The 27,667-nt window shown below is 41.8% G+C and overlaps 1 protein-coding gene across 6 annotated transcripts in view; it reads right to left on the bottom strand.

Moving 5' to 3' along the window:
- The window catches only part of SLC26A8 (solute carrier family 26 member 8), an 84,427-nt gene that overhangs the window by 11,269 nt on the left and 45,491 nt on the right, over positions 1-27,667 (bottom strand). For 4 of the 6 annotated variants that reach the window (XM_045057444.1, XM_045057442.1, XM_045057441.1 and 1 more), the window contains 9 exons: positions 26,264-26,346; positions 15,773-15,920; positions 14,367-14,480; positions 8,767-8,844; positions 6,116-6,235; positions 4,853-4,959; positions 4,702-4,771; positions 4,176-4,268; positions 3,929-4,060 (listed from right to left, as the gene is read on the bottom strand). In XM_045057444.1, coding sequence (XP_044913379.1) covers positions 3,929-4,060; positions 4,176-4,268; positions 4,702-4,771; positions 4,853-4,959; positions 6,116-6,235; positions 8,767-8,844; positions 14,367-14,480; positions 15,773-15,920; positions 26,264-26,346 — 945 coding nt within the window. The remainder of the gene's footprint in view (positions 1-3,928; positions 4,061-4,175; positions 4,269-4,701; positions 4,772-4,852; positions 4,960-6,115; positions 6,236-8,766; positions 8,845-14,366; positions 14,481-15,772; positions 15,921-26,263; positions 26,347-27,667) is intronic. The other 2 variants (XM_045057443.1, XM_045057440.1) reach the window with 1 other exon arrangement.

Here is a 27,667-nt window from a genome sequence, read left to right on the forward strand (position 1 = left end):
GAGGAGGCTCGAGCAGGGGCTACAAGTGCCTGCAATGATGCCATTTCTGTCTCCTGACTCACCTCCCTCTCCCTCGGGAAACCTCCCCACAGACCAGGTGCTTGGATTTCGCTTGGACACCTCACTGTCACTTCACGCTCGTGACCGAAAAAGCCGCATTCCTCTTGCCATATCCTTGCCGCTCACGGCATTGCCCTCCCAACTTCCCTCTGCGTACCGATGATGCTTTCATTGCCCTGTGAGCCAGGCTTAAGATAATCTTTGGTTTATTCCTTCCCCTCATCCCCGGCTCTAGTTTGTCTGGGTGCCTACTAAGAGTTTGTTTGAAGGGCTTCTTCCATCAGTCCCTTTTCTCAACACTTCCATCTTTCATCAGGCTTCCTTGAGAAGACAGAAATTACTCGCGCGGGCCTATTTTTCCCTTTCACTCCTTTCATCCTAATAGGCCTGGAGAGCCTGCCGTGGCTTAAGGAGAGCACCAAGCACCGGGAATACAATGGCAGGGAAGAGGTGAATGCCCACTTTGCAGTCACAGGTAATGACTACGCGTCCCACCTTCTACCTGGGGAGAGGGCACGTGTCCGTTCAAAGCATCAACAACAACAGAGATGGACAAAAACCATGAGGCACTTGCTAGAGTGGTACAGCCTGGGCGATATCGCGCTTATTATATTGCTTATAAAATAAAAATTTTTAAATACAAAAATGGGGGGGGGCATCTGGGTGGCTCAGTCGGTTAAGCATCTCACTCTTGCTTTTTTTTTTTTTAAACAATTTTTTAAAGGTTTTAAATTTATTTTAAGAGAGAGAGAGAAAGAGCAAGTGGGGTAGGGGCAGAGAGAGAGGGGAGAGTGAATCCCAAGCACACTCTGCACGGTCAGTGCAGAGCCCGATGCAGGGCTTGAACTCAGCAATGGTGAGATCATGACCTGAGCCGAAATCAAGAGTCGGGCGCTTAACTGACTGAGCCACCCAGGCACGCCTAACTGACTCTTGCTTTCGGCTCATGAGCTCGCGATTCGTGGGTTCAAACCCTGCATCAGGCTCTGTGCTGACAGCACGGAGCCTGTCTGGGATTCTCTCCCTCTGCCGGTACCTCCCCCCACTCAAAATAAATAAATACACATTTAAACAAGTACAAAAACATTAAGGTAAAAACCGTAAGAGGTAGTATATTTTGCATAACAGAAAAAAAAGTGGTATGCACAGATAATAAGTTACGGTTCAAAGGACAGGGGTGTTCCTTAAGGCTTCAGAGTCACCGAGGCCAGGCCTCTGGAGGACAGGCACAGTGACAGGGAGATGCGAGATCCTTCGGGCAGAAGGAGACCTCTGAGAGCCTCCCTTTTCTCTCCTTCATCCACTCTACACTCTTGTCCTTCAAAGACTTTCATGATCCACTCGTGCCGTGTCTTCCTGAACTTACTTTCCAGGCAAGCCTCTTGCTGTTGAGGACCTCATAGTTGTTTCTACCTCAGCGTCTTTGTTCAAGTCCGTCCACAGACGGGGAGTCCTCTTTTTTCCTATCTGACCTAAATCCAAATTTCTCTCTCCTGCCTAGCTCAAGCCCATTGGCTATCAAGAAGTTGTTTCCTGACTTCTCGAACTCATGCTGATCTCTCTTTAGAATTGTTAAAATCTTTGCTTAGAGTTGTTAAAATCTAAAGACACAGTTTTGAATGTGACAGATACTGTGTGGAATGGTTTACTCTCCTACTTCATCAATTTTAAGACATCCCACTACTTTCTATATTATCAAGAAAGAAAAGAAATCACTGCAAATTAAACTGTGGCATGCCATCAGCTGTGCACTGAATCTAAATTTCAGAGATGTGAAAAAACATGGAGCATAGGATTGACAAAATACAATAATAGCCGTGTAGGTCACATTAACAGAGAGTCATCTCCCCAGTTTGATTTACAATTCCATGAACTGGGGTGCCTGGCTGGCTCAGTGAGTGGAGTGTGCAACTCTCGATCTCGGGGTTGTGAGCTCGAACCCCATGTTGGGTGCACAGATCACTCAAAAATAAAATCTTTTAAAAAAATTTCATGAATTGCTACAAAATAACTCTCTGAGTGGGTGTAGAGATGAAACAAAGTTGTCCATGAACTGATCAATCTTAAAGTGGATGGTGGGTACACAGAGGCTCATTATAGTTGTGTCTACTTTTGTCAATGTTTTGAAGGACAAATGTCCTTTTTAAAAAAGGACAACCAGGGGGCGCCTGGGTGGCTCCATCGGTTGAGCGTCCAACTCTTGATTTCGGCTCAGGTCATGATCTCACAGTTTGTGAGTTCCAGCCCCGCGTCGGGCTCTGCACTGACCGTGCGGAGCTTGCTTTGAATTCTCTGTCTCCCTTTCTCTCTGCCCCTTCCCTGCTTACGCTCACTCTCTCTTTCTCTCTCTCAAAATAAACAAACATTAAAACAATTAAAAATGAATGAATGAATAAATAAATAAATAAAATTAAAAAGGGCAGCCTGGATGAACCTTGAGGACATTATACTAAGTGAAGTAAGCCAGTCACAAAAAGACAAATACCGTATGATTCCACTTAATGAGGTATCTGGAATAGTCAAATTCATAGAGACAGAAGGTAGAGCGGTGATAGCCAGGGGCTGGGCAGGGGTGGGGGGGTGGGGAGGAGGAAACGGGGAGCTCTTGTTTAATGGGTACAGAGCTCCAGTTTTGCAAGATGAAAAAATTCTGGAGGTAGGTGGTAGTGATGCTTACACAACAATGGGAATATATTTAACACTACTGACTGTACACTTAAAAATAGTTACCATGGTAAGTTTTATGTTATATGTCTTTTTGCCACAAGAAAAAAGAAAAAGAAAACAGAGCTACTTAAGGGCAGAGACCCTTAAAATTCATTTTCTTTTTTCATTGCATCACAGTTCTGGGCACAGGGTAGAAACTCAAATGCTTTGTGATCCTATTCTACTCTGAAGTGTATTTGCTGATGTCCTGTAAACATCCTCTGCAATGCTCAGTGCAGTGTGGATACTGAACAAAAATTTGATACAGTGTTAATTCCATCCTCTTGGCAGGAAAGTTGGTGTTTTCAGGGAGTTCAGTAGAGCCTACACTCCACTAGGGTGTATGGGAAGGAGAGTGGGTGCTTGGCGTTTGCAAGGGCCAACATGAGGAGGGGGACAGGAGATGTTTGTGGTGGGGGAGTAAATGTGTGTGTGTGTGTGTGTGTGTGTGTGTGTGTGTGTGTGTAGATAGAGCTGCCCCTCCAGGGTATAAGTATAGGCTGGGTGAAAGGCCCCCAAAGCTAGAAATGAGCAGCCCTGCTGAGGGAAAGGAAATAAATATTAGATGAAGGGAATTAATTTAATTTAGATCAAGTCTGAATTGGAAATAATGAGCACTTTATAATTCATCAGCCAAAATAGCCTTCAGATGGTGTGAAGTTTCCATCTTCGCTTACCCGCCCTCCACCCCCCACCACCATTTCCTCAGTCACAGGCAGACATCAGGGACCCTGGCATGTCCTTGAGAACGGCGGCCACCTTAACTCTGCTGCTTTTGCTGGAACTGGAAAACAATCTTTCAGCCACTTGTTTTCAGAAATCGAAAGCCAGGCAGGTGAAAGTCAGGGAAATAGGTATAACTAGGGTATTACCGTCCATCTCAGTAGGCAAACTGTGCTCTCTGTGCTCAGGTCAGTCACTGGCCATTGAGTAGCGACCCAAACATCTCCTCCTACCTACTAAGGTCAAGATCTACATCTCAAAAGGGGACCTGCGCCTTCATTGCTGGGTAGAAATCTCTGATTTCCAGTTACCCATGGTCCATCTAAGAGTCAAAGCCCCCGAGGGGTTTTGATTTTCTTTCCTTACTTCTTCTTCAACTACCAGTGCACTTCTTTACAAAACGTGGAGAAAAATGCAGAAAGGAAAAGAGGTTTCCAACCCTGGGTGGTGGCTCCTGTTCGTCACAGTTGCAGAAACACTGACAAATCTTTTCTTCCTGCGAGCTGTCTTCATTTTGATGAAACAGGTGGAACACTTCTTCTTCTTTAAGAGGCACCCCTACCATTTCAACCTGAGAGATGTAAGAGAGAGGCCAGATGGTGAGTGGGGGAAGGAAGAGGGGGTGTCCCTGGGGAGGGGGCGGGGGAGGGGAGCAGGTGGAGAAAGGCAGGGGAGGAAGCCACCACCTCTTTTAATAGCTTGTGCTTTAGCCGATCAACATTGACGAATGTAATGGAGTTGCGGCACTGGAAGATTTTCACCCCAGGAATGTTTTTAACCTGCAAGACAAATGTGAAGTGGAGGGAAACTTCTCAGCTCTTTTGTAGAATAAGAAAGCATCTCTAGAACTCCCTAGAGAATCTGGATTCTTCTTCCTAAGAAGCCAGGATTAGCAACTTCTTCCCTGTCATTTTCACCCCCTGCTTTTCCCGCTTTCTTCTCCGCCTTCCATTTGTTCTTTTCTTTTTCTTGGCCTTCCCCACCGCCCCTCCCCACCAAGGACATGATCCTTAACTGGCTGCGGCACCCGGAGGATTTACCTACTTAAGTTCCCCACCTCCACTGTCCTGCATCACTTTCCCCGCCTCTGCACACATGTGTCCATAGGTTAGCAAACAACAACAGCAAAGGGATTGTTGTAGAAAAACCAAGCAGCAGGCCTGGTCCAGACCATCCTTTGGGCAAAGGAGCGGGACTGATCTGGAGTCTTACCTCCCGATAGTCATTGAAGCTTCTATAGATGTTGGTGTTAGGGATCTGACCCAGGAGGAAAATCTTAGTTCTGAAAGGAAACATATGTGCTTTCAGGTCATAGTTGCCTTACCTCGCCACAGCCAGCCTCCTATCACCTGAGACAAAGTACCTGTGTGACCGAACAGCGATGATGAAGAAGGCAAAGGCTAGTGAAACGAGTAGTCCCACATCCAGTCCCAGGAAAATTGCAGATACGAAAGTAACCATCCAGATAATCTTATGGAAAAGTGGGGGGAAGGAAGAAGGGGAAGGGAAGACCATGACCATAAGCACAAGTGGGAAGATCAATTGTATCTCTCAACCCATCTTCTCCTTCCCGCTCCCTCCCGAAACCCAGGGTGCAGAGAACAAACTGCACAGCCCTCTGGGCCGTCGCGTTCACAAATGATTGGGTCCCACCGTTGCCTAGCCATTCTTGCAGGTGTCCTCGATCACTCCTCTCTTCAATTCTCTCTCGAAACCTCATGTGCAAAATAGGGATAACAAAATCTACTTTATAGGCTTTTTTTTTGTGATTAAAAATATCATCCCCAAAGCAACACAGAGCACTCACCAAATAGTAGTTGCTATTTTAAGACCTTTTGTGGCTATTGGGAATCTTTAACATCCTTTTTGGCCCCTTACCTCACCACCTTCTCCATCGCTCTCAGCAAGCCACTTGACTTTCATCTTCATAGTGTGGATAGGCTAAAACTCCCTTGAATATTTGCTCCCTTCCCCTCCCCCCCCCCTCCCGCCACCTGCTACTTGTTAGTTACTGTCCCCATGTCATTCTCCCTCCCTGTCTCCAGGCCTGCTGAAAGAGCTACCCCTCTTCCTAGAAGTGGTACCTGTGCACTGGACCACATACCCTCTTAGCTCCTCAGGGACCTGGATTCGAAAACTACCCCCTTTCATTTCTCTTTGCCTCTATGGGGTTCCTCTCCTTTCATCGTATTATATCCCCCATATTTTATTTTTTGCTGTTTCCCCTTTGTGTCCCCAGTTTTGTGCTCTAGATGGGAGCAGGGTTCTCCAGCAGCTCTGCCTCTCAAGACACCGCCTTCTCATAGCAGGATTTGTCTCTCCTATCCTGGCATGCAACCACACTGACTGGATTAAAAGTCATTCGACTACTTAATGTGTGGCAGACCCTTTTTACTAGATTCATACCTAACTGTGGCCACTTCTGTCCTTTTCATTTAATTTTGCATAGTTGGAATGACATTTCAGCATTCCATGCACCCATTTTTTTCTTTTTTTTAGGCTTGAGTATCAGGTGTCGAAGAATTGCTAGGGTACTTCACCCTGATCTCTTTGTTTGTTCTCGCGCCCTTTTTCCGACCTTCCCCCCCCCCCCCCCCCCCCCCCCCCCCCCCCCGTCCTTCCCTACCTCAGCCAGCGCATCTGTACTCACACAGTCATACTGGTTCTGCCTCCACAGATTGGGTACGTTGTAAATGGTTTCAAGGTAGGGGAAGACGTTGCTCAGAATAATACCAGCCAGCACAGCCTGCGGGGGGCGGGGGGGGGGAGGTAAGCCCTGTTTCATTTTCCCTTTGGAGAAAATTTGGGGTGGGGAGGGGTGGGGGTGGGGAGGTAAAACTCCCAAATCTTCACAAAGGTACCACAAAAAGTCACCCTTGCCACTCAGAAATGTAAAAAATCACCAGGACCTCAAAGCAGAATCTGGGGGCACCTGGGTGGCAAGTCGATTAAGCACCTGACTTCGGCTCCGCAGTTTATGGGTTTGAGCCCTGTGTGGGGGGCTCTGGGCTGACAGCTCGGAGCCTGGAGCCTGCTTCAGATTCTGTGTCTCCCTCTTTCTCTCTCCCCCTCCCCCGTTTGTGCTCTCTCTTTCCCTCACTCAAAAATAAACAAACATTAAAAAATGATAAATCAAAATAAAAGATAAAGCAGACTCTCACCTACTCTAAGAAACATTTTCTTGTTTTCATGAAGTCCCTGCATGAGGGTCACATTTCTCAGCCTTTTTCGAGCCATCTCTTCTGTATATGCTCTGCCTGGGCATTAGACTGATCCTGCCACCAGGAATGGCAGGTTACTCTGGTTTTCTGAGGTGACCTGGTGACCAGTGGGCTCGGAAGGTCAGCAGAGGAGGGAAGGGCAAGGATGAAGTCAGAAGGAATCACTTCTCTCCTAGCTTCATCCTCAGTCAAGAATCTCCACATGCTCTGCGCTTTGCAGGAAGATGCGGTGGGAAGGGAAAGAAACTCAACCTCACGAGGTTCTTGCGAGAAGAGTAGGGAGTGTGAAGAAGAAACAAATCCTTTCACAAAGTCATACACAATAAAAATTTTACCTTTCTGAATGTGAACCTTCACACTGTGTTGGTCCCCTTGCCGACCAGTTGAGACCCTGGCCAGGATGCCCCAGCAATTACTCCAATAAGGATTTTGTAACAAGGGGTCCATAATCTCTCAAGGATGAAGGGCTCATTCATAGTTTAATACTCACAGAGCCCCATTATTAAAGCTATTCAGATATCCCACCGATCAGATGGTGTTCACATTTTCCCACCCAGAAAATGGTATAAAAATAATGTGACATAGCATGGTTAGCCAAAAGCAAGGGCTGCTCTGTCTCTAATGTATTGATAATAAAGGAGTGCTCTTAGTGGATTCTGACAGATTTTTAGTCTTTTTTAAAAAATGTTTATTTATTTTTGAGAGAGAGAGAGAAAGAGAGAGAGAGAGAGGCAGAGAGGGAGACAGAGGATCCAAAGCGGGCTCTTCGCCAACAGCAGAGAGCCCCGTGCGGGGCTCGAACGCATAAACTGTGAGATCGTGACCTGAGCCAGAGTCGGACACTTAACTGACTGAGCCACCCAGGGGGGACCCCCTGACAGATTTTTATATGTTTGCAATTTTTAAAAATTCTGATTCTTCCAGCTGTAGAGAAAAAAAAAAAAATCGCCGTTCAGAGTAAATTAGTGAGTGGCCCTCCGAAGACAGACTTTCAGAGCGATGGCACCAAAGGTGCTATGTAAACTAAATTCTGGAGATGACTTCTGCTGGGCATCAGAAGACAGCTTGTGTGATGAATACAAGCTTGATCCCACCTTCTGTGCATAGATTCTGGGGCTGGGCTCCAAGGTCTCCGAATCACAAGAGCAGAAGGCAGCAACAGCCTTGAGGCAGTCCTGCTCTTCAGAAACCTGACTATTCACCGGGAGGGATGGAGATATTCAAAAGGATGGGGCTAACATTTACCACCACTCCGGCTTCAGGGACGGCCACCTCACTGTGTCACCAAGCTGCTACCCCAGTAATGAAACCTCCTTCCTTCCACCTCCCTCAGCACTATCTAAAAATGGCTAACGGGAACATTAAGGAAATTTAAAAGGAAGTCATGGTGACTGAGCAGTGATCTATATGGTGACAGAGAACAAATTGATTATAGCCAATAATTAATGCACCTCTAAATGCAAGGTCATCAGTCTCTCACAAAGGGAAGAAATGGCACAGAAGTATAGAAGTACACAGAGGTGGCTTTGCTGAACGGAGTTAAAACTCAACTTTCAGACCCCTGCTTTCTAGTGTTGTGAACCAACCACAAGGCAGAGAGACTGTCACAGGGCAACTGAGTTCATATGAATGCAGAACAAGGCCTTCTGGAAACGGCTTGGGAAACAGATGGCATGCATACACAATGAGTTTCCAAGCCTGAGTCGGTGAGGGGCGTTCTGGCATCTGAAGTCTATTTTGGTCATCTTTAACTGAATCTTTACTTATACAGCTTACTTTCTAGCGTAAGCCATAAAATGAAGGTCAACGAAAATGAGAATAATTATATTATCTAATATTTCTTGAGCATGTATGACTAGCTCAACACCATTCTATTTATATTAGAAATATTATCTTATTTACTCACCACTCCTGTGAAGTGGTTGCTATTAATTTAAAGGCAAAGGATGAGAGATAGGGTGGGGCGACTGCTGGGAACAAGGTGAATGCCCCACCAAGACGCAGTGGGGAGATCTGGTCTTTTCGCTATTCCATGTTCTTTATCAGTTCTACTTACGTTTGGCAGTTCGTAGAAAAAGGGTCCCACTTTGACCATCAGGAGCAACATCACACCAGCGCCTACCAGAGATGCAAACTGAGGAGACAGAGCCAGTTGGAGAGAGACCATCGGGAACGTATTGGTCCCTGTCTGCAACTGATGCCTTATGCATGGTGAGAAGCGTGTCATTTTTTGCTTAAAAGGAGTTGAGTGTCACCATCCAGCACAAGTGCATTTTCACTGAACTGATATTTTCAGGTCTTGTCAAAGTGCTAAACACATACTAGGTACTCAATCAATATTTGTCGAATGAATGCGTGAATGCTTTCTGCAAAGTGCCAAACTGTCTCAGGTATTTGGATCTTTATTGCCATAGCATTGTGCTGTGCATCTGGAGTCTCCTAAAGTCTGGCTTGCCTTCCCCCCCAACTTTAACTCCTCCTGGAACAGTCTAGAAAAGCCTTAGTAGACTCGTCACTGTCAGCCCTAAAATCCCAACCAGTCCACTTTTCATGTCAGTAAATATCTCCCTCCTCGCTCTCCTGTTTGGAGCTTGGATAGCTTCCCATTTAACAGTTTCAGTGGTGTTTCATTTTTTAAAAATGTTGATTTATTTATATTGAGACGGGGGAAGGGGCAGAGAGAAGGAGAGAGGGAGAGAGAGAATCCCAAGCAGGCTCCGTGCTATCGGTTCAGGGCCCAATATGGGGCCTGATCCCACGAACGGTGAGATCATGACCTGAGCCAAAATCAAGAGTCAGACACTTAAGCCACTGAGCCATCCAGGCACCCCTCGGTAGCGTTTTATCTTAAAAATGCAACGATAATCATTTCTGATTTCCCTACTTCAGTTTTTCTCTGCTTCATTGCCATAAAAAAGGGTACAAATGTGAGCCAGGGCTGCAAATAGCAGCTCTGGGTCCTACGCTGGCTGGGTTGATGACTCTGGGCTCAGCGTTGCTTGGCAAGCAGTGGTTCTGATTGGCAGATACAGAGAGCAAGCTAAGTTATGGTCTCAAGGCTCTCTGGACATAGTCTTGAACTCAATACATCCTCTATGGGAACGTTTCCATTGGTTAAGCCCCTAAAAATAAAAACTGATGGAAAGCAGTATAATCTCCCACTGCACTGGGGGATGTGTGTGTGGGAGAATAAAACTAACCACAAATCAGAACAATGGCATATACAAGCAGGAGCTGAGGGAGTCCCTCAAAGCTAAACTATTAAGTGACTGTTCAGCAGTGATTCTCCCATTTTTCTCTTTATTTCTTAGGTGTGAAAAAAAAGGAAAAAAGAAAAACCCTTCCTACTGGATTCCCTCTCACTGCGCACTGCTATTTGCATATAAATGCACCACTGAAACTAACAGCGATGAAATCAATTTCCTACTTCCTTCTTTCCCCGTCCCAGCTGCTTCATAGTTGACACCAGGTGATGGTAGTACAGAAAGGGGGATTTAGGAAAATGGACCACGACAACAGAAAGTCAGGAAGTCCTAAGGGCAAGCATTTTATACCCCGTGGAACTGAAACAAGTAACTGAGGCCATAAACTCCTTCAGCCAATGTACACATCAACCTGTTGTTGGATCTAATCTAAGGGTCTTGCTTTAGGTGGTCTTTGTTGGCTCTATAGAAAAACTACTTCGATCAGCACAGGAAAATACATCAAGACTTCCTATCACTTCTTCCTTCACCTATCTTCCTATCACTTCTTCTTTGTTGGTGTTTTGTTTTGTGTTTTGCGTCCCTGTCCCTGGGTAGGCTCGACCTACCACTTCTTTTCTCCAAATTCTTCTGATTTAAAGAAACAAAGACATGCAGATGCTAAAATAAGCTGCATTAAACCTAGATTTAAATGAGTACAGGGGTGCCTGGCTGGTTCAGTCAGAAGAGCATGTGACTCTTAATCTTGGGGTTGTGAGTTCAGCTCCATGCGGGGTGAAGAGTTACTTAACTAAATAAAACTTAAAAAAAATAATAAATAAATGAGTACAAACTGAACAGTGAATCCCATAAAATTTGCGGCTGAGACAGGGTTGGGAGGTCTGCCAATAACTGTGTGTCTCCCCTGGCTGTGCACACAAAAGGAGTGGGCTTTGGGACCACAGGGCAATCCTCGGTGGCATTGTGCCTTAGGAGGATGCTTGATGGCTCTCCGAATCTCAGCCTCTGTGTCTGAACAGGGTCTACAGACAGCAAACATGGAGAAGTTTACAACTCGTGCATATTTTGCTATTCCGTTCTCATTTCCATCACTTTCCCAGGCTTTCTTGAAGAAAAACGGGGACTCTGCCCTCTCTTTGGGAATTTAAGGCAATGTGAGTTCCCGTAAGCCACAGCCACTGTGGACATGCAGACCCTCAGACACCAATTACTTCATACGCAGTGGGTTCCATGTAGCAGAAGTGTTGTAGATTGCCAAGCACTGGCCGGGGCCCTAGGGAGCTAGGGTAGAAGCTGTGATTTTTGAACCTCTTAAGTGACAGGCACTATGATAGGCACTATTGTCACCTAATTTAATTCTCATAACCGAAAAGTTATCTTTATTCCCATTTTCCAGATGAGGACTAGAGCCTCAAAAAGCAAAAGTCCAAGGTCACACACACATTTAGGAACCACTGAGTCAGGATTCAATCTACCTGACCGGCTGACTCTGAAATCTAGGCTCTCTCTCCACTGTCCCGTTTGCTCCCTCTAAAAAAGAATACAACACATATCTTTCTTTTATAATCTCTTTCTTTTCTTTTTTAATTAAAAAAAATGTTTTATTTATTTGGCGGGGGGAGAGGGGGGAGGGCAGAGAGAGGGGGAGACACAGAATCTAAAGCAGGCTCCAGGCTCTGAGCTGTCAGCACAGAGCCTGACTTGGAGCTCGAACTCACGAACCATGAGATCCTGACCTGAGCCTAAGCCAGACACTTAACTGACTGAGCCACCCAGGCACCCCTCTTTCTTTCATAATAATTAATTTTTTAAGCAGTTCTGAGAGTCTGGGGACATGGCAAGACGGCCAGTCCTTGGAAAGCAGGGAATAAGGAAAGGAACCCAGTTGTGGAGAACAGAGAAACCCAGTGGTTAGAACTAGATGAGCCAGAAGACAGAGTGGGGGACAGTCCAACTGGCCATGGGTCTGGGGCTCTTCACATCCTCTCTGTCGTGGCCTGCCAACACGGCAGGCCCAGGCTGTGGCAGCAAGAGTCAATAGGTTTTGCTGCAACCAGTGAAGGCAAGTGGGTTCTAGACAAGGAGAATTATGAAATCCAGGTACACATACACAGTTTGTATTTGTGCCAGGTTAAAAAAAAATAATAAAGTGGCCCTTGGTGGCAGGTCAGGTCTGAGAGGTACAGAGGCAGCCCCTTGCTTCTCTTTCCTATAGTCCTGAGGAACTTTGAAGAAGCGAGGGTGTTCTCAGGCAAAGTGACTCAAAAATCCCCCGAGAGAAGAGATAGAGAGAGCATCGGCCGCTGTGAGATGAAGAAGACAAAATGAATCTCAGGGGCCTCTGCTTGTCCAGATCGGAAGGGTGGAGGCTGGGTAGCTCCAATGCCTCCAGGGCTGGGGGCCAGCAGCGTTCTCTGCTCAAACTGGCGATTTACCCGATTGACCAGGCTCTCAGGGAAGAACTTACCCAGCATTCCTAGAAGAATGCCCCAACGTGAAGGGTCACAGCCCCGCAGGGACATATCATTGGTAGGGGAATGTGCTGCACAGGAGAACAGTGCAGCAGCAGAAAACAGAATGAGAGCCACAGGCTGCCTTTGAAGCAGGCACTTGGTCTGACAGGCTAAAGGCAACTCTGAGGCTGAACTGAAGCCCTTCTTCCTTCCGGCTATCTCTACATCTCCTAACCCTCTTTCAATAATCCATGAAAATCCACTTCCTCCCTCATTCTCCTTCTTGTAATATTTATGGCACTTTTTATGTATGAGGCTTATTCTGCACTTAATGTTACTTGCCGTGTGATTTAATTTTTTCCACCTGTGTGCCTTTTTTTCTCCCCAAATGTATGTCATGCTTATATACCAAATAAACGAAGCATGTTGTCAAAGTTAGTGGGTACTGGGGCGCCTGGGTGGCTCAGTCGGTTGAGCGTCCGACTTCGGCTCAGGTCATGATCTCGCGGTCTATGAGTTCGAGCCCCGCGTAGGGCTCTGTGCTGACAGCTCAGAACCTGGAGCTTGCTTCAGATTCTGTGTCTCCCTCTCTCTCTCTGCCCCTCCCCCGCTCATGCTTTGTCTCTCTCTCTCTCTCTCTCTCTCTCTCTCTCTCTCTCTCTCTCTGTCAAAAATAAATAAACCTTAAAAAGTTAGTGGGGACTAATGTCTGGGAACGCCATTTCTACTTCTTATCATGAAATCCTCTCATATGGATGTCAACGTTTTTGCACACTTGCACAGAATATTCTTCTTTTCTCCATAGCCCAAGTTCCTTCTTTCCATCAAACGGGAGTGGAAAAGAGGTATACCTTCAAGGCCAGCATGTCTGGCAGAAGCTTTATGACAAAACTCAGTCCATGTGAAGTGATAGGACACGATCTTACTCTAGACCCAAGATCCTGCCCCTTCTGACTTTTATTGGCTTTCACCTTATATTTCACCTCTATTTACCTATGGACCGGGACACTTTGTCTCCCCCCCCCAATGTAAATTTAGTGTCCATTCGTCTGACACTTCCGTTTCTGACCATTGCTGTACCTTTCTACCACACGTCTGTGGCCTAAGCTTCTTGTTGACCTCTGTCATTATTTCTCTGCCTTCTGAGTCCTAACCCATTCCCTGGGCTTAGTCCAGTTTTGATTCTGAGAGTTCTTTGACATTTCATCATGCTACATAGCTGAGCTGGGACATATCCCATGTTGTAGAGCTGGAACTTTAATCTAGTTAGTTCAGAACCCGTGAACATTGACTTATAAAATATCATGCCTGCAATTAGACAGAGTTCACCTTTACAGCCTTCTCTGCTGGCATTCTCCCTCTCCCTCTTCTTCTCCCTCCCCCTCTCTCCCCTCTGCCCCACACATTTAGTTTACTAATTCGGAGCACCTGAAGAAAATCTGACTTGGATAATTTTCTCATATTCAAAGGCAGAACGGTCATAAATTCTCTAGGTTCATCTAGACAAAGGCCTTACTCTCTCTCATGAAAGGCTCTTGTCATGCCCCTTGAGGAAGCTAGGGAAGTTTCTAGTTCTGGAGCTAGGATGGGGAGAGTTGTATTATTACTTCCCCAGACTAGGACCGGGAATATACCCTTCCATAGAAAGCAATGTTAATAGGTGATGGTTAGTTTACCTGAAATACTATTCTTTGGGGTATGCTACATGGAAAATAGGTTTGTACAGACTAATCCATAGAAACCACTAAAATAGAATAATATTTCTATAGAAAATGACTTTCAAGTTCAATGTTGACAAATAGCTTTTAAGACAAAAAAAAAAAATCTAAGCAAAAAATTAGGCAAGTGTGAAATCCAGGTTCCTCCAAGAGATCTTGCCTAACGAACATAACATTAAAGCAGCAACATGATTAAACTAAGAAAATCCCCTTCTGGGAATATACATGTGAATAGATATAAATATGCTTTTATATTAGGAATAAGATTCTATTTCAACATACCTGTTGTCTTCCTCCAGACTTATCTTGGATAATAGTCCTGACAACAGCACTAGTAAACACGCAAGATCTGAAAAATGAACTGACGACATTGCAAAGGCCGATGGCTATTAAATCCTGGAAAGACATGGCAAACGTGTTAGGCCCGCTGTTTGTTGAAGAAGGCAGACTTGGGTTTGGGCTAAAGACACACCGTCCATTTCCTATGTACGAAGACAGGATTGTTTACTTCACTTCAAACAACACAGAAATATTCCGTTTTTTAAAAAATGTTTATTTTTGAGAGAGACAGTGTGAGAGAGCACGAGCGGGGGAGGGGTAGAGAGAGGGAAGGACACAGAATGTGAAGCAGGCTCCAGGCTCTGAGCTGTCAGAGTGGCACCGAACATGGGGTTCCACCTTGCCAACTGTGGGATCATGACCTGAGCTGAAGTCAGACGCTTAACCAGCTGTGCCACGCAGGCGCTCCGGAAATACTCTTACAAAGAACAAAAGGATGGCAAATCTGATTTCCGGATTAACTTGAATCTTCATTTTAGCTACCCATCCTAAGAAAAGCACTTTTTCAAAGTGAGAAATGAAATTTTTGTCTTATTATTCCCTTTCACTGGGACTTCGGATGACAGGAGGAAACATAATACTAATTTTTCTCCCTTCCTTCCATACTATCTTAAAATCAAAGTGGGACAACTCTTTCTTCCACATTTCTCTTTTGAGTTCTAGGAAAAGGGCCAAACTCAGAATAGTTGGGAGATAAAAAAACAAAACAAAAAAAAAACACACCAAGGACTGTTTCTGGGAGACCAATTTAATTATGCTAGTAGCCTGGCTTTGATATTCCCTAGCATTTCTTATCGCACCTCGGTATGTGGTTGACTCCTAAGAACTTGGAAAGGAGGATGAAATTAAGAGGAGAGGAATTCTGCTAGCTTAACAACATGATGCCATATGTTATCTTCTTGCCTCCCCACACCATAGCTGTTCTGGGCGAATAACACTCATGTTAATTTAAGTGGCTTCAAAGTTAAATATGCCATGCTTTTCAAAAATCCTTTGGTAATTATAATTCAAATTTTGGTCTCACTGACTCTCTAGTTACAAAAGAATGCAGTCTTGGGGCACCTGGGTGGCTCAGTCTGTTAAGTGGTTAAGCTAAGCGTCAGACTTTGGCTTAGGTCATGATCTCACGGTTCATGGATTAGAGCCCCACATGGGGGCAGGGGGCTCAGAGCCTGGAGCCTGTTTCGGATTCTTTGTCTCCCTCTCTCTCTGCCCCTCCCCCACTCATGCTCTGTCTCTCTCAAAGATAAACATTAAAAAAAATGCAATCTTCATGTTGACAGGAGGCTCAGATTGGAGAACAAAGACTTAAGGGTCAGAGGAAATAACAGAAATGCTTCTCATCTCACCTGGTTGGAATTAACACGATAGTTATGGCGACTGGCAACCTTCTTGCCCACAAATACCAGCAGAGAGGAGCTCACTAAAGCTAAGGAGAAGGCTTCTAAGATTAATTCAGGAAGAATGTTCAAATCTGGCATCACAGGAAACAGGAAGCTGGAATAAAATGGTGGAATTATTCCTAGAAAGCAGGAACCATTTATTGGCTCCTTCCCCACTCCAGCCTTATCATGTGGGGCAGGCAGGCCTGACCCTTTTTTGAAACTAACAATAAGAGGGGCGCCGGGCTGGCTCAGTGAGTTGAGCGTCTTCGGCCTCTTAATTTCGGCTCAGATCATGATCTCAGGGTTGTGAGATGGAGCCCTGCGCTGGGCTCCGTGCTGAGCCTGCAGCCCACTTAAGATTCTCCCTCTCTCTCTGCCCCTCCCCTGCTGGCATGCACACACTGTCTCTCTCAAAAAAAAAAAAAAAAAAAAAAAAAAGTAATAACAACAAAAGATAGAAGAGTACTGAGGCAGCAGCCTGCCCAAACTGCCGGGAAACCCAGCCAGGTTACAAAAGCCACTGAGAGAACACTTGCTATCTTCCAGTTCGACATTCTTGCCATGTAGCAATAGCAACAAATAGGATAGGCAAACCACAAAGACTCACAGAAAATGGCCCCACCTACACTGTTAGAGACCATACCAGTGGATAAACAATAGGCAGATACCACATCTAAGATGGTTTGGAGCCAAAATCCCAATGAATCCCCTTCTATTCACACTCAAATCTTTTAGGGTATAATTTTATGTACATTTTTTACATCTTTACCTCTTTTATATAAATTACTTCCAATTCTACCTACACCTTCCCCCCTATAGTTTTCTCCCCCTCATTTCTTTTCAGTGTGGTACATATGCATTGCAAGAAATCCACCATCATATCCATTTTTAAGTGTGCCATCCAGTGGTGTTACATACACTCGGAACACGCAACCGTCTCCACCATCCACGCTGTCACTCTTTTCACCTTGTAAAACTGAAACCCTATTAATCCAGTTAACCAATAGCTCTCCATTTCCTCCTCCTCCAGTCCTGGCAACTACCATTCTCCCTTCTGTCTTGATGATTTGGACTACCCTAAGCACCTCATGTAAGTGGAATCATACAGAGTTTGTCTTCTTGTGACTGGTTTAGTCCACTCAGCATAAAGGTCAGCATCAAGGTCAACCATGTTGTAGCGTATGTCAGAATTTCCTTCCTTTTCAAGGCTGAATGATATGTATATATATTTTGCTTATCCATTCATCGTTGATGACACTTATGAATTCTTCCACGTTTTAGCTATTGCGAATAATGCTGCTATGAGCACGGGTGCATGAATATCTATTCAAGACCCTGCTTTCAATTTTGTGGGATATATATCCAGAAGTAGAATTGCTGGATCATCTGGTAATTCTATGTTTAATTTTTTGAGGAACCACCATATTGCTTTCCACAGTGGCTGTACCATTTTATATTTCTACTAATAGTGCACAAAGAAATCTACATCCTCACCAACTTTTGTTATTTTCTGTCTTAGATGCACACACACACACCGGTATAGGTATATGTATATGTGCGCATATATATGTATGTGTATGTGTGTGTGCGTATGCACATACACAGTAGCCATCCTAATGGGTATGAGGTCGTATCTCACTATAGTTTCAGTTTGCATTTCCCAAATAATTAGTAATATTGTGTCTTATCATGTGCTTATATTTGTGAAGATTTTTGTATCACTGACCATCAATGTTCCTAAGTTTTCTTTTCTTGTAGTGTCTTTGTCTGGCTTTGGTATCAGGGTAATACTGGCCTCATAGAATGTGTTGGAAAGAGTTTCCTCCTCTTCAATATTTTGGAAAAGTTTGAACAGTTCTTTAATGCTTGGTAGAATTCGCCAATGAAGCCATCAGGGTCAGGGTTTTTCTTTGTCAGGATATTTTTGATAACTGATTCAATCTCCTTACTAGTTATAGGTCTATTCAGACTTTTTTTTTCTTCATGATTTAGTCTTGGTAGATTTTGTGTTTCTAGGAATTTTTCATTTCATCTAGGTTATCAAATTTGTTGGCACATAGTAACAGTACTCTGTTATAGTCATCTTTATTCTGTAGTCATCTTTATTTCTGTAGAATTGGTAGTAATATCCTCATTTTAATTTCTGATGTGGTCTTTTCCCTTTTTGTCTTAGAGCATCTAGCTAAAGGTTTGTCAGTTGTGTTGATTTTTTTAATGAACCGACTTTTGGTTTCATTGATTTCCTCTATTGTCTTTCTATTCTCTATTTCATCTATTTCCGCTCTTACCTTTGTTTCCTTCCTTCTGCTAGCTTTAGGTTTAGTTCATTCTTATTTTTCTACTTCCTTGAGTTGTAAAGTTGGGTTGTTGATTTGAGATCTTGCTTGTTGGTTTATTTTTAAAATGCAAGCATTTATGGCTATAAATTTACCCCTTGGCACTGTTTTTTGTGTATTGTATGTTGTGGTATGTTGTGTTTTTGTTTCCATGTATCTCTGTATTTTCTAACTTCTCCTGTGACTTCATTGATCTATTGATTAAGAGTGTGTTAATTTCCACAAATTTGTGAATTTTCATGTTTTACTTTTGTTATTGATTTCTAACTTCATCTCATCGTGGTCAGAGAAAATACTTTGTACAATATCTATCTTTTATAATCTATTGAGACTTAGGGCCCCTGTCTGGCTCAGTCAATGGAGCATGTGATTCTTGATCCCCAGGTTGTGAGTTCAAGCCCCACATTGGGTATAGATAGAGATTGCTTAATAATAAAATCTTTAAAAAAATTTTTTTAGGGGCACCTGGGTGGCTCAGTCAGTTAATTGTCCAACTTCGGTTCAGGTCATGATCTTGCGGTTCATGGGTTCAAGCCCCGCGTCAGGCTCTATGCTGAGAGCCTGGAGCCTGCTTTGGATTCTATGTCTCCCTTTCTCTCTGCCCCTCCCCCATTCATGCTCTCTCTCTCTCTCTCTCTCTCTCTCTCTCTCTCAAAAATAAAACATTAAAAAAATTTTTTTTTGATTTTTAAATCTATTGAGACTTAATCTGTGACCTAATGTGTGGTCTATCCTGGAAAGTAGCCCATGTGCACTTGAGAAGAATATGTATGCTGTTGTTCAGTACAATGTTCTGTGTATGTCTATTAGATCTGATTGGTCTATTATGTGTTGGTTAGGACCTGTCTCCTTACTTATCTTCTGCCGGGGTGTTCTATTACTGAGAGTGGGGTATTGAAGTCACCAACTGTTATTGTAGAACTGTCTATTTCTTCCTTCAATTCTGTCCTTTTTTGCTTCATGTATTTTGACCGTTTGTCATTAGGTGTGTAAATGTTCATAACTGCTTAATAATTATTGGATTATTTATAGCATACAAATAATTGGTTTGTTTATAACATATAATGTCCTTCTTTGTCTCTTGTAAACTTTTTAAACTTAAAGCCTGCTTTGTCTTATATTTGTATACCCACTTCTGTTTTCTTTTGGTTACCATATCTTTTCTCATTCTTTCACTTTTAATCTATTTGTGTCTTGGATCTAAAGCACTTCTCTCTCTCTTTTTTTTAATGTTTATTTATTTATTTTGAGAGAGAGAGAGAAAGCAAGAGAGAGAGCAAGGGAGGAGCAGAGAGAGAGGGGAGAGAGAGAATCCCAAGCGGGCTCTGTGCTGTCAGTGGAGAGCCTGACACAGGGCTTGAACCCACCAACTGTAAGATCATGACCTGAGCTGAAATCAAGAGTCAGATGCTTAACTGACTGAGCCACCCAGGTGCCCCTAAAATGAGTCTCTTACAGATAGCATATAGTTGGATGATGTGTTTTATCCAATCTTCCAATCTCTCTTTTGACTGGAGAGTTTAATCCATTTACATTTAAAGTAATTACTGATATGAAGGGACTTCTGTTATTTTGCTATTTGTTTTCTATATGTCTTATAGTTTTATATGTCCTTCATTTCCTGCATTATTATCTTCTTTTGTGTTTAGTTGATTTTTTTGTAGTGAAATGTTTAAATTCCTTTCTAATTTCCTTTTGTATATATTCTATAACTATTTTCTTTGTGGTCACCATGGGGGTTACATTTAACATCCTAAAGTTATAACACTCTAGTTTGAATTTACACCAACTTAGCTTCAATAACATACAAAAACTCTGCTCCTTTACAGCTCTATTCATACCCTTTTCTGTTACTGATGTCACAAAATTATACCTCTATACATTGTATACCTCAAAACATAAACTAGCGATTTTTTTAAATGCACTGGTCTCTTAAATTATGTAAAAAATAAAATGTTGAATTACAAACCATTGTTAATAATACTATCTTTTATAATTTTCCAATATTTACCTATACTGAGACCTTTATTTCTCCATACAGCTTTAAGTTACTGTAAATTATCCTTTCATTTTACCCTGAAGAACTCCCTTGAGTATATCTTCCAAGGCAGGTCCAGTGGTAATAAACTCGCTTAGCTTTTATTTATCTGAGAATGATTTAACTTCTTTACTTTTGAAGGAAAATTTTGCTGGATATAGGATTCTTGGTTGATGGTTTTTTTTTCTTTTAGCACTTTGTTGGCCCACTGCATTCTGGCCTCCAGAGTTTCTGACGAGAAGTCTCTCATTACTTTATTGATAAGCCCTTATGTATGAGTCACTTCTCTTTTCCTTTTCAAGATTCTCTTTGTCTTTTGAAGTTTGATTATATATCTAGGTATGGGTCTCTTTGAGTTCCTCTTACTAGGAATTTGTTAGAGTTACACGTTTACACTCATGTTTTTAAATCAAGTTTGGGAAGTTTTCAGCCATTATTTCTTCAAATGTTCTCATCCCTTTCTTTCTCTCTTCTCCTTCTGAGTCTCCCACTGAGTGTGTGTTGCTCTGCCTGATGGTGTCCCATAAGTCCCTAAAATTCTGTTCATTTTTCTCTAATCTTTTTTCCTTCTGTTCCTCAGACTCAATAATTTCCATTATCTTATCCTCAAGTTCACTGATTTTTCCTTCTGACTGTTCAAATCTGCTTTTGAATCTCTCTAGTGAATTTTTCCTTTCAGTTATTGTGTTTCTAAGCCCCATAACTTCTTTTTGGTTTCTTTTAAGTTTGCTATTTCTTTTTTGATATTTCCATTTTGTTCATACATTGTTTTTTTTACTTTCTCTACATTTTCCTTTAGTTCTTTAAGTATCCTTAAGACAATTGTTTTCAAGTCTTTGTGTAGTAGATCTGCATCAAGTCTTTTTCAGGACAATTTCTGTTGTTGTTGTTTTCATTTTAATGAGCCATACTTCCTGTTCCTTTATCTGCCTTGACATTTTTGTTGAACATTGGATATTTGAATCTAATAATGTAGTACCTCTGGAAATCAGATTCTCCCCGTTCCTAGGGTTTGTTGTTTTTTGTTATTGTTGTTGTTGGCTGTTTTTGTGTCAAGGATAAGACTTCAGTTGAAGAAAACGTTAAAGTTAAGGTTTTCTCAGGTCTTTTCTGAGCCTGTTCCTTTCTCCAGGCATGTGTGGTTATTTTCTAATTTTCCCTGTAAGTGCAGGTATTTTTTAATGTCCTAATCTTTAATGTATGACTTCCAAAAGGGGAGAAAAAGAAAAAAATGAAGAAGAAAAAATGGGGTGCCAGTCCTTTAAATCCCTTGGAAGTCACTTTTGCCAGAGGGGGAGGGACTTGAAACAGTGGGAGTGAGGTGCAACAACAATGACTGCTCACCTTGTTGTCTGCACCTTTGTGACCAGAAGGAGCAAATTGGAACCTTTGTGCATTATTGGCAGGGAAGTAAATGGTGCAGTGTGGAGAGTAGTTTGGCAACTCCTCAACAAGTTCAACATAGAGTTACCATATGACTCAGCAAATCTACTCCTAGGTATATCCTCAAAAGGAAAGAAAACAGGTACTCAAAGAAAAACTTGGCACCTGAATGTTCATAGGAGCACTATTCATAATAACCAAAAGCTGGAAATAACTGAAATGTCCATCAACTGATGAACTGATTAACAAAATGTGGTATATCCATATATACCATAAGTATACTGTTCAGCCATAAGTAGGAATGATCCATGGTACAATATGGATGGATCTTGAGAACATTATGCTCAGGGAAGGAGGCCAGAGTCAAAAGGCCACATATTTTATGATTCCAGAATAGGCAAATCCTTAGAGGTAGAAAATAGATTGAGTGGCACCTGGCTGGCTCAGTAGGTAGAACATGTGACTCTTGAATTTGGGGTTGTGAGTTCAAGTCCCACGTGTGGTGTGGAGTTTACTTAAAATAAAAGAAAAAGAAAGTAGATAAAGTAGTGGCCAAGGGCTAAGGAGAGGGACAAATGGGACAGGGTTTCTTTTTGGGGGTGATAAAATATTTTGAAATTAGATGGTGATGATGGTTGTACCACTTTGAGCATATACTAAAATCCACAAAAGTGTACACTTTAAAATTGTGAGTTTTATGGTATATAAATTATATATTAATAATGCTGTTTACTAAAACAAGATAGTAAGAGAACATAAATAACTTTTTTACCAATATATTTGACAACTTAGATTAAATGGGCAAATTTGTTCAATCACCAGGGAGCCTGGGTGGCTCAGTCTGTTAAGCATCTGACTCTTGATTTCAGCTCAGGTCATGATCTCATGGTTTGTGAGATCAAACCCCTCACTGGGCTCTGTGCTGACAGCAGGGAGGCTGCTTAGGATTCTCTCTCTCCCTCTCTCTCTGACCCTCCCTTGCTCATACAGGCTCATGCTCTCTCTCTGTCTCAAAATACATAAATAAATAAACATTAAAAAAAATTCTGTGAGTCACAAAAACTAACAGTACTCTCAAGAAGAAATAGATAACCTGAATTATAGACAATACTTATGTAATTTAATAATAATTGTACTTAATAGACTATTAAAAAATTAAATTTGTAGAAAAAAAATTAAATTTTTGGTTAAGAACCTGCCCACAATGAAAACTCCAGGCAGGCCTAAATATTTTCACTGATAAATTCTACCAAATATTTTATTTAACAAATAATGCCAATTCTATAGAAACTCTTCCAGAAATTAAAGACAAGAGAATACATTCCAATTCCTTTTATGATGTCTACAATACTCTGATACTAAAGCCAGATGCAGATATTGCAAGAAAAGAAACTCTCAGGACAATATTCTTCATATACATGAATGCAAAAATTCTTAACATCTTTGTGAATCAATATATAAAATGATAATACACGATTACCAAGTGAGGTTTACCTAAGGATGAAATGTTGGTTTAACATTCAAAAATCAATCATGACATTAACAGACTAAAAAAAGGAAAAGAAATTTTCATGATTTGGGGGCCAGTGTTATTTTCCCATAGACTCATAGAATAATCCTTTAAACTGAGTTTGGAAGCACAAATATGCTTTGGTTTCTATACCTCTAGGTTTATTTTCTAAGTAAAAAAAAAAAAATCTTCTAAGTGTTTTAGATGAGATTTACTATTTGAAATGTTTATTCTTTTGATTATTTTTATCATTTCACCAAGACACAGTTTTATGACTCAAAATTGACTTCTAAAGTTTTGTGTAAAATCTAAATTCAGTAAAATGAGCAATGTATTACATGCGACTTGGAAAAATTATTTTAAAATAAATTTTGTGATGTATTTTAATCCTTTAATTAAAATTTATTAGTTTATGCATTTTTAATTTCATTTTCCTTAAAGTGGGAAGCATCACTTAAAGTACTCAAAGCACTATCTCCTCCTGTTTTCCTATTTCATACCATTATTATGTACAGGAATCTAAATTCCTATTTTTGAATATCTTTTCCTTCGCCATTTAACTATGTCTATGTTAGTTCCCTATTTATTATATACTTATAACTTACAAGCACCTGGGTGTTTTCCAGGTAATGAGCTAGTTAGAAATATAACTAAATACTCAAAGGCAGTTAGATATTTAACCTTTTGTTAAATTTCCCCTTTTTGTTCTTTTAAGAAGTTAGTTAAGAATGTGGCTGTTCCCCCCCCCCCCAAAAAAAAAAAAAAGAATGTGGCTGTCCCAGGAGCACCTGGGTGGCTCAGTCAGTTAAGCATCTGACTCTTGATTTCAGCTCAGGTCATGATCTCACGGTTTGTGAGTTCTAGCCCCTCTGCACTGACAGTGCAGAGCCTGCTTGGGATTCTCTCTCTCCTTCTCTCTGCCCCTCCCCCCCCCTCAAAATAAATAAATAAACTTAAAAAAATATATACTGTGGCTGTCCCAAAGAAGTATACAGTAAATGAAATCTATTGCCTAAGTCTATGTTAGTAAACCTTAAATATTTATGTTTTTTCCTTTTTGATGTTCTCTCACATTTAATTCTTTCTTAGCTTAGGTTAAAAGGGGACACAGAAACAGAAAGAACTAACTAAAATTGTTCAATTTTTCTAATCTTTAGCAACTTTGGATAAATATATAATAAAAAGGGAAGTTTATGGGAATGCAAGCTGGTGTAGCTACTCTGGAAAACAGTATGGAGGTTCCTCAGAAAACTAAAAATAGAACTACCCTACAACCCAGCAATTGCACCACTAGGCATTTATCCACGGGATACAGGTGTGCTGTTTAGAAGGGACACATGCCCTCCCATGTTTATAGCAGCACTATCAACAGTAGCCAAAGTATGGAAAGAGCCCAAATGTCCATCAATGGATGAATGGATAAAGAAGATTTGGTATATATATATACAATGGAGTATTACTCAGCAATCAAAAAGAATGCAATCTTGCCATTTGCAACTATGTGGATGGAACTGGAGGGTATTATGTTAAGTGACATTAGTCAGAGAAAGACACAAACCATATTAATTCACTCATATGAAGACTTTAAGAGACAAAACAGATAACATAGGGGAAGGGAAACAAAAATAATATAACACAGGGAGGGGGACAAAACAGAAGAGACTCATAAATATGGAGAACAAACTGAGGGTTGCTGGAGGGGTTGTGGGAGGGGGATGGGCTAAATGGGTAAGGGGCACTAAGGAATCTATCCTGAAATCATTGTTGCACTATATACTAACTAATTTGGATGTAAATTTGAAAAAATAAAAAATAAAATTAAAAAAAAAATAAAGTGTATAAATGGTTATACATTACAATAAAAAAAAAGGGAAGTTCAAAGCAATACCTAAAATTACATTTTGAAATGCTCACTTGTCTATCTATACTCTGAATCTTAGGATAAAACATAAGCAAAAGTTGACTGTGTGGTTTTTAAGTCATCAATAACAGAAGCATACTGAGTGTATATGATAGAGTGATTATAATCATAAATTTTGGAATTAAAGAGAAATGGGTTCAAAAGTAGCTCTGCCCTTGACCGACTGTGTGATCATGGACAAGTAATTTAAATTTGGTAAGCCTTAGTTTCCTCAGCCATAAAAAGGAGTACTACTGTGAGGTGCAAATGAAATAAAATAATTATGCAAAACATCGGTCTTATTGTTGTTATTGTTATTTTTTTCAGTCTTATTTACCATTGCACTTCCTGGTGCCTTGGTGGTCTGCTCACATTTTTTTTTTAATTGAACAGAATTTCAAGTGACTTAGTCATCATCAGATTTCACGGAGAACTAACCAGTAGGACATGAGACTAATCCAATCTGCTTTCATCAAAGTAGCCTACGTTGTGTTATCCTGGAGTCTGCCAGAATCACGGACTCTGCAGTATTCCTTACTGAACAGCCTTAGGAAATGAACAATGCTCTTCCAGAGCCTGCCTGTGGGTGGAGAAACTGCAGTGTATCGCCTTCCTTAGCCAAAGTGATTCATCCGATCAAGGTTACGGAGGTGTTCCCTGTTGGTCAAGTGGTTAGGATCCAGCGCTCGCGTCTGATCAAGGTTATGGAAATTAAACTTTCTTAACAGAAGCAAGAGTGACCCATAGTCACCGGTAAGAATTATAATGTAAATTAACCGCAAGTCCTTAAGAACTGCATATGCCAGACTACTCGAAGATAGCTTCCTACGCCGAGTAAGAAAATGTTTCAGGACCCCGATTCAGTCTAAGTGGGTGAAGGCAGAAAGGAACACTCATCTCCTGAGCACTGAGCTCCAGGAGAGAGGCCAGGAAAAGAGGCATCTCTTGTTCCATCCTTGAGGGTTAGTTAGATGGGTACAGAGGTTGAGAAGGCTCATGATGTACTGCGGAAAAAAACTTCGTGAATCTCTCTGGTTTCCAGCACATCCAACAGTTTCCTTGTGTAAGGAGACTGGCTCAACTATGAGAGTTAAGAGGCTGAGCAAAGACAAAACACAGGGTTGTCTTAGCCCATCCTCCTTCATGAGCTTCTGTATTCTAAAATGAATTTGAGCCCTTTTGCCCAAATTTGACTGCTAGTGGAGACCATCAATCAGGCTGTCTGGTCAGAGGCTAAGCGAAGGTTAACACAGAGGGAAAAGTAATCCTGAAAAGTGGAGTTACTGACCTATAAGGAATCATATCGATGAGCATCCTGCTGGTTTCTGTGGCTATGCTTATCTTGTTTGCAAATGCAGTGAAGCCAAGAATCTGTAGGGGTTAAAAAAAATGCATATGATCATCTAAATATTATGTTTTGCTTCTAGGAGTAGAGCTTATAGCCTCTGGCAAGACAGGGAATGAGATATGTGGCACTCCCTACACATGAAGGTTGGAGAGAGAGTGGGGGCCAGGTCCGTGGAGCGGGCATGGCAGAAATCCTCTCTGGCTCTTGGTTCCCAGACCTCTTGTTAGCACTGTAGCCAGAATGAAAAGCAAATTCAGCCTTGGTCTCTGACATAACAATGGGAACAAATGGATGTCCTCACCAACCTCAAACATCTGGACCCAATATAAACATGTTTTCAGGTAATAGCTACACAAAGGTCTCAGGTGTAAAAGTTTTTAGATCTAGGTACTCTGTGTCAATATAAAGAATCCGTTGGGGGATTGTTGAGGTATACTGAGAATCATTACTGACTAACCCACTAACCCTTAATAATAAATAATGGAGCAGCGTTTGACAGCACAAAGAAAAAGTCTTCAGCAAAGCAATTACTTGCCTTTTTTTTTAATCCCCCTTTCATTTCCTCCTAAAATGGCAAGTCTCCCTTCCATTTCAACAAGCAGGAAAATAGACAACCCAGCAGCTGTGACACCTTATAGAAACCTCACACCAAAGCAAATCAAGCCAGTGACAGCAGAACTCAACGCCCAGGTCTTAGAATAATAAATATAGAGCTGCTTTGCCCCATTTTCCCTACCAACACATAAATCTGCTCTGCAAGTTCAACCAGACAGCAAGCAGGATCACAATTGGTTTGCCTGTGATGCTGTGATCTGATGAAAACACCGGGGAACCCGACAGATCGGAATGGAAAGAAGAATCTGGATCATAGCCTGAGTCAGAGAAGAGTTTTGTTCTTTACCTAGTTAAGGGACAGGAAGTGTACACACTGGCCAAGGAACTCTTTTATTTTCCGATGTAAGGTAGTATTGGCTTATAAAGGAACACAGAGAAAATATGAAAAATTAAAAAGCAGAAACAAATCACCCAAAGACAGCTATTTTGATGCTTTCTTGGTGTTTGCCGTACAACTTACATAAACACATCCACAAATACACACACATATACATATATGTAAATTATGAACCTAAAATATGCATCATCTCTTATAGCTATAGGATTCTTGAATTATTTATCAGTGTATTCTACCTGGGTCCCAGATATTGCCTTGAAACTTTCCCTTACTGTTTGACGCTACTGTGTTAAGGACAGACTGGTGGGTGTTTTTCCTCCAGCACATCCAGACAGTAGTGTCTTGGTGGGTGCTGTAAGAAGCTTTTTATACCCTCAGGCAGAACAGCTCTC

The sequence above is a fragment of the Felis catus genome, chromosome B2, assembly GCF_018350175.1.
Source record: "Felis catus isolate Fca126 chromosome B2, F.catus_Fca126_mat1.0, whole genome shotgun sequence".
NCBI classification, from domain to species: domain Eukaryota; kingdom Metazoa; phylum Chordata; class Mammalia; order Carnivora; family Felidae; genus Felis; species Felis catus.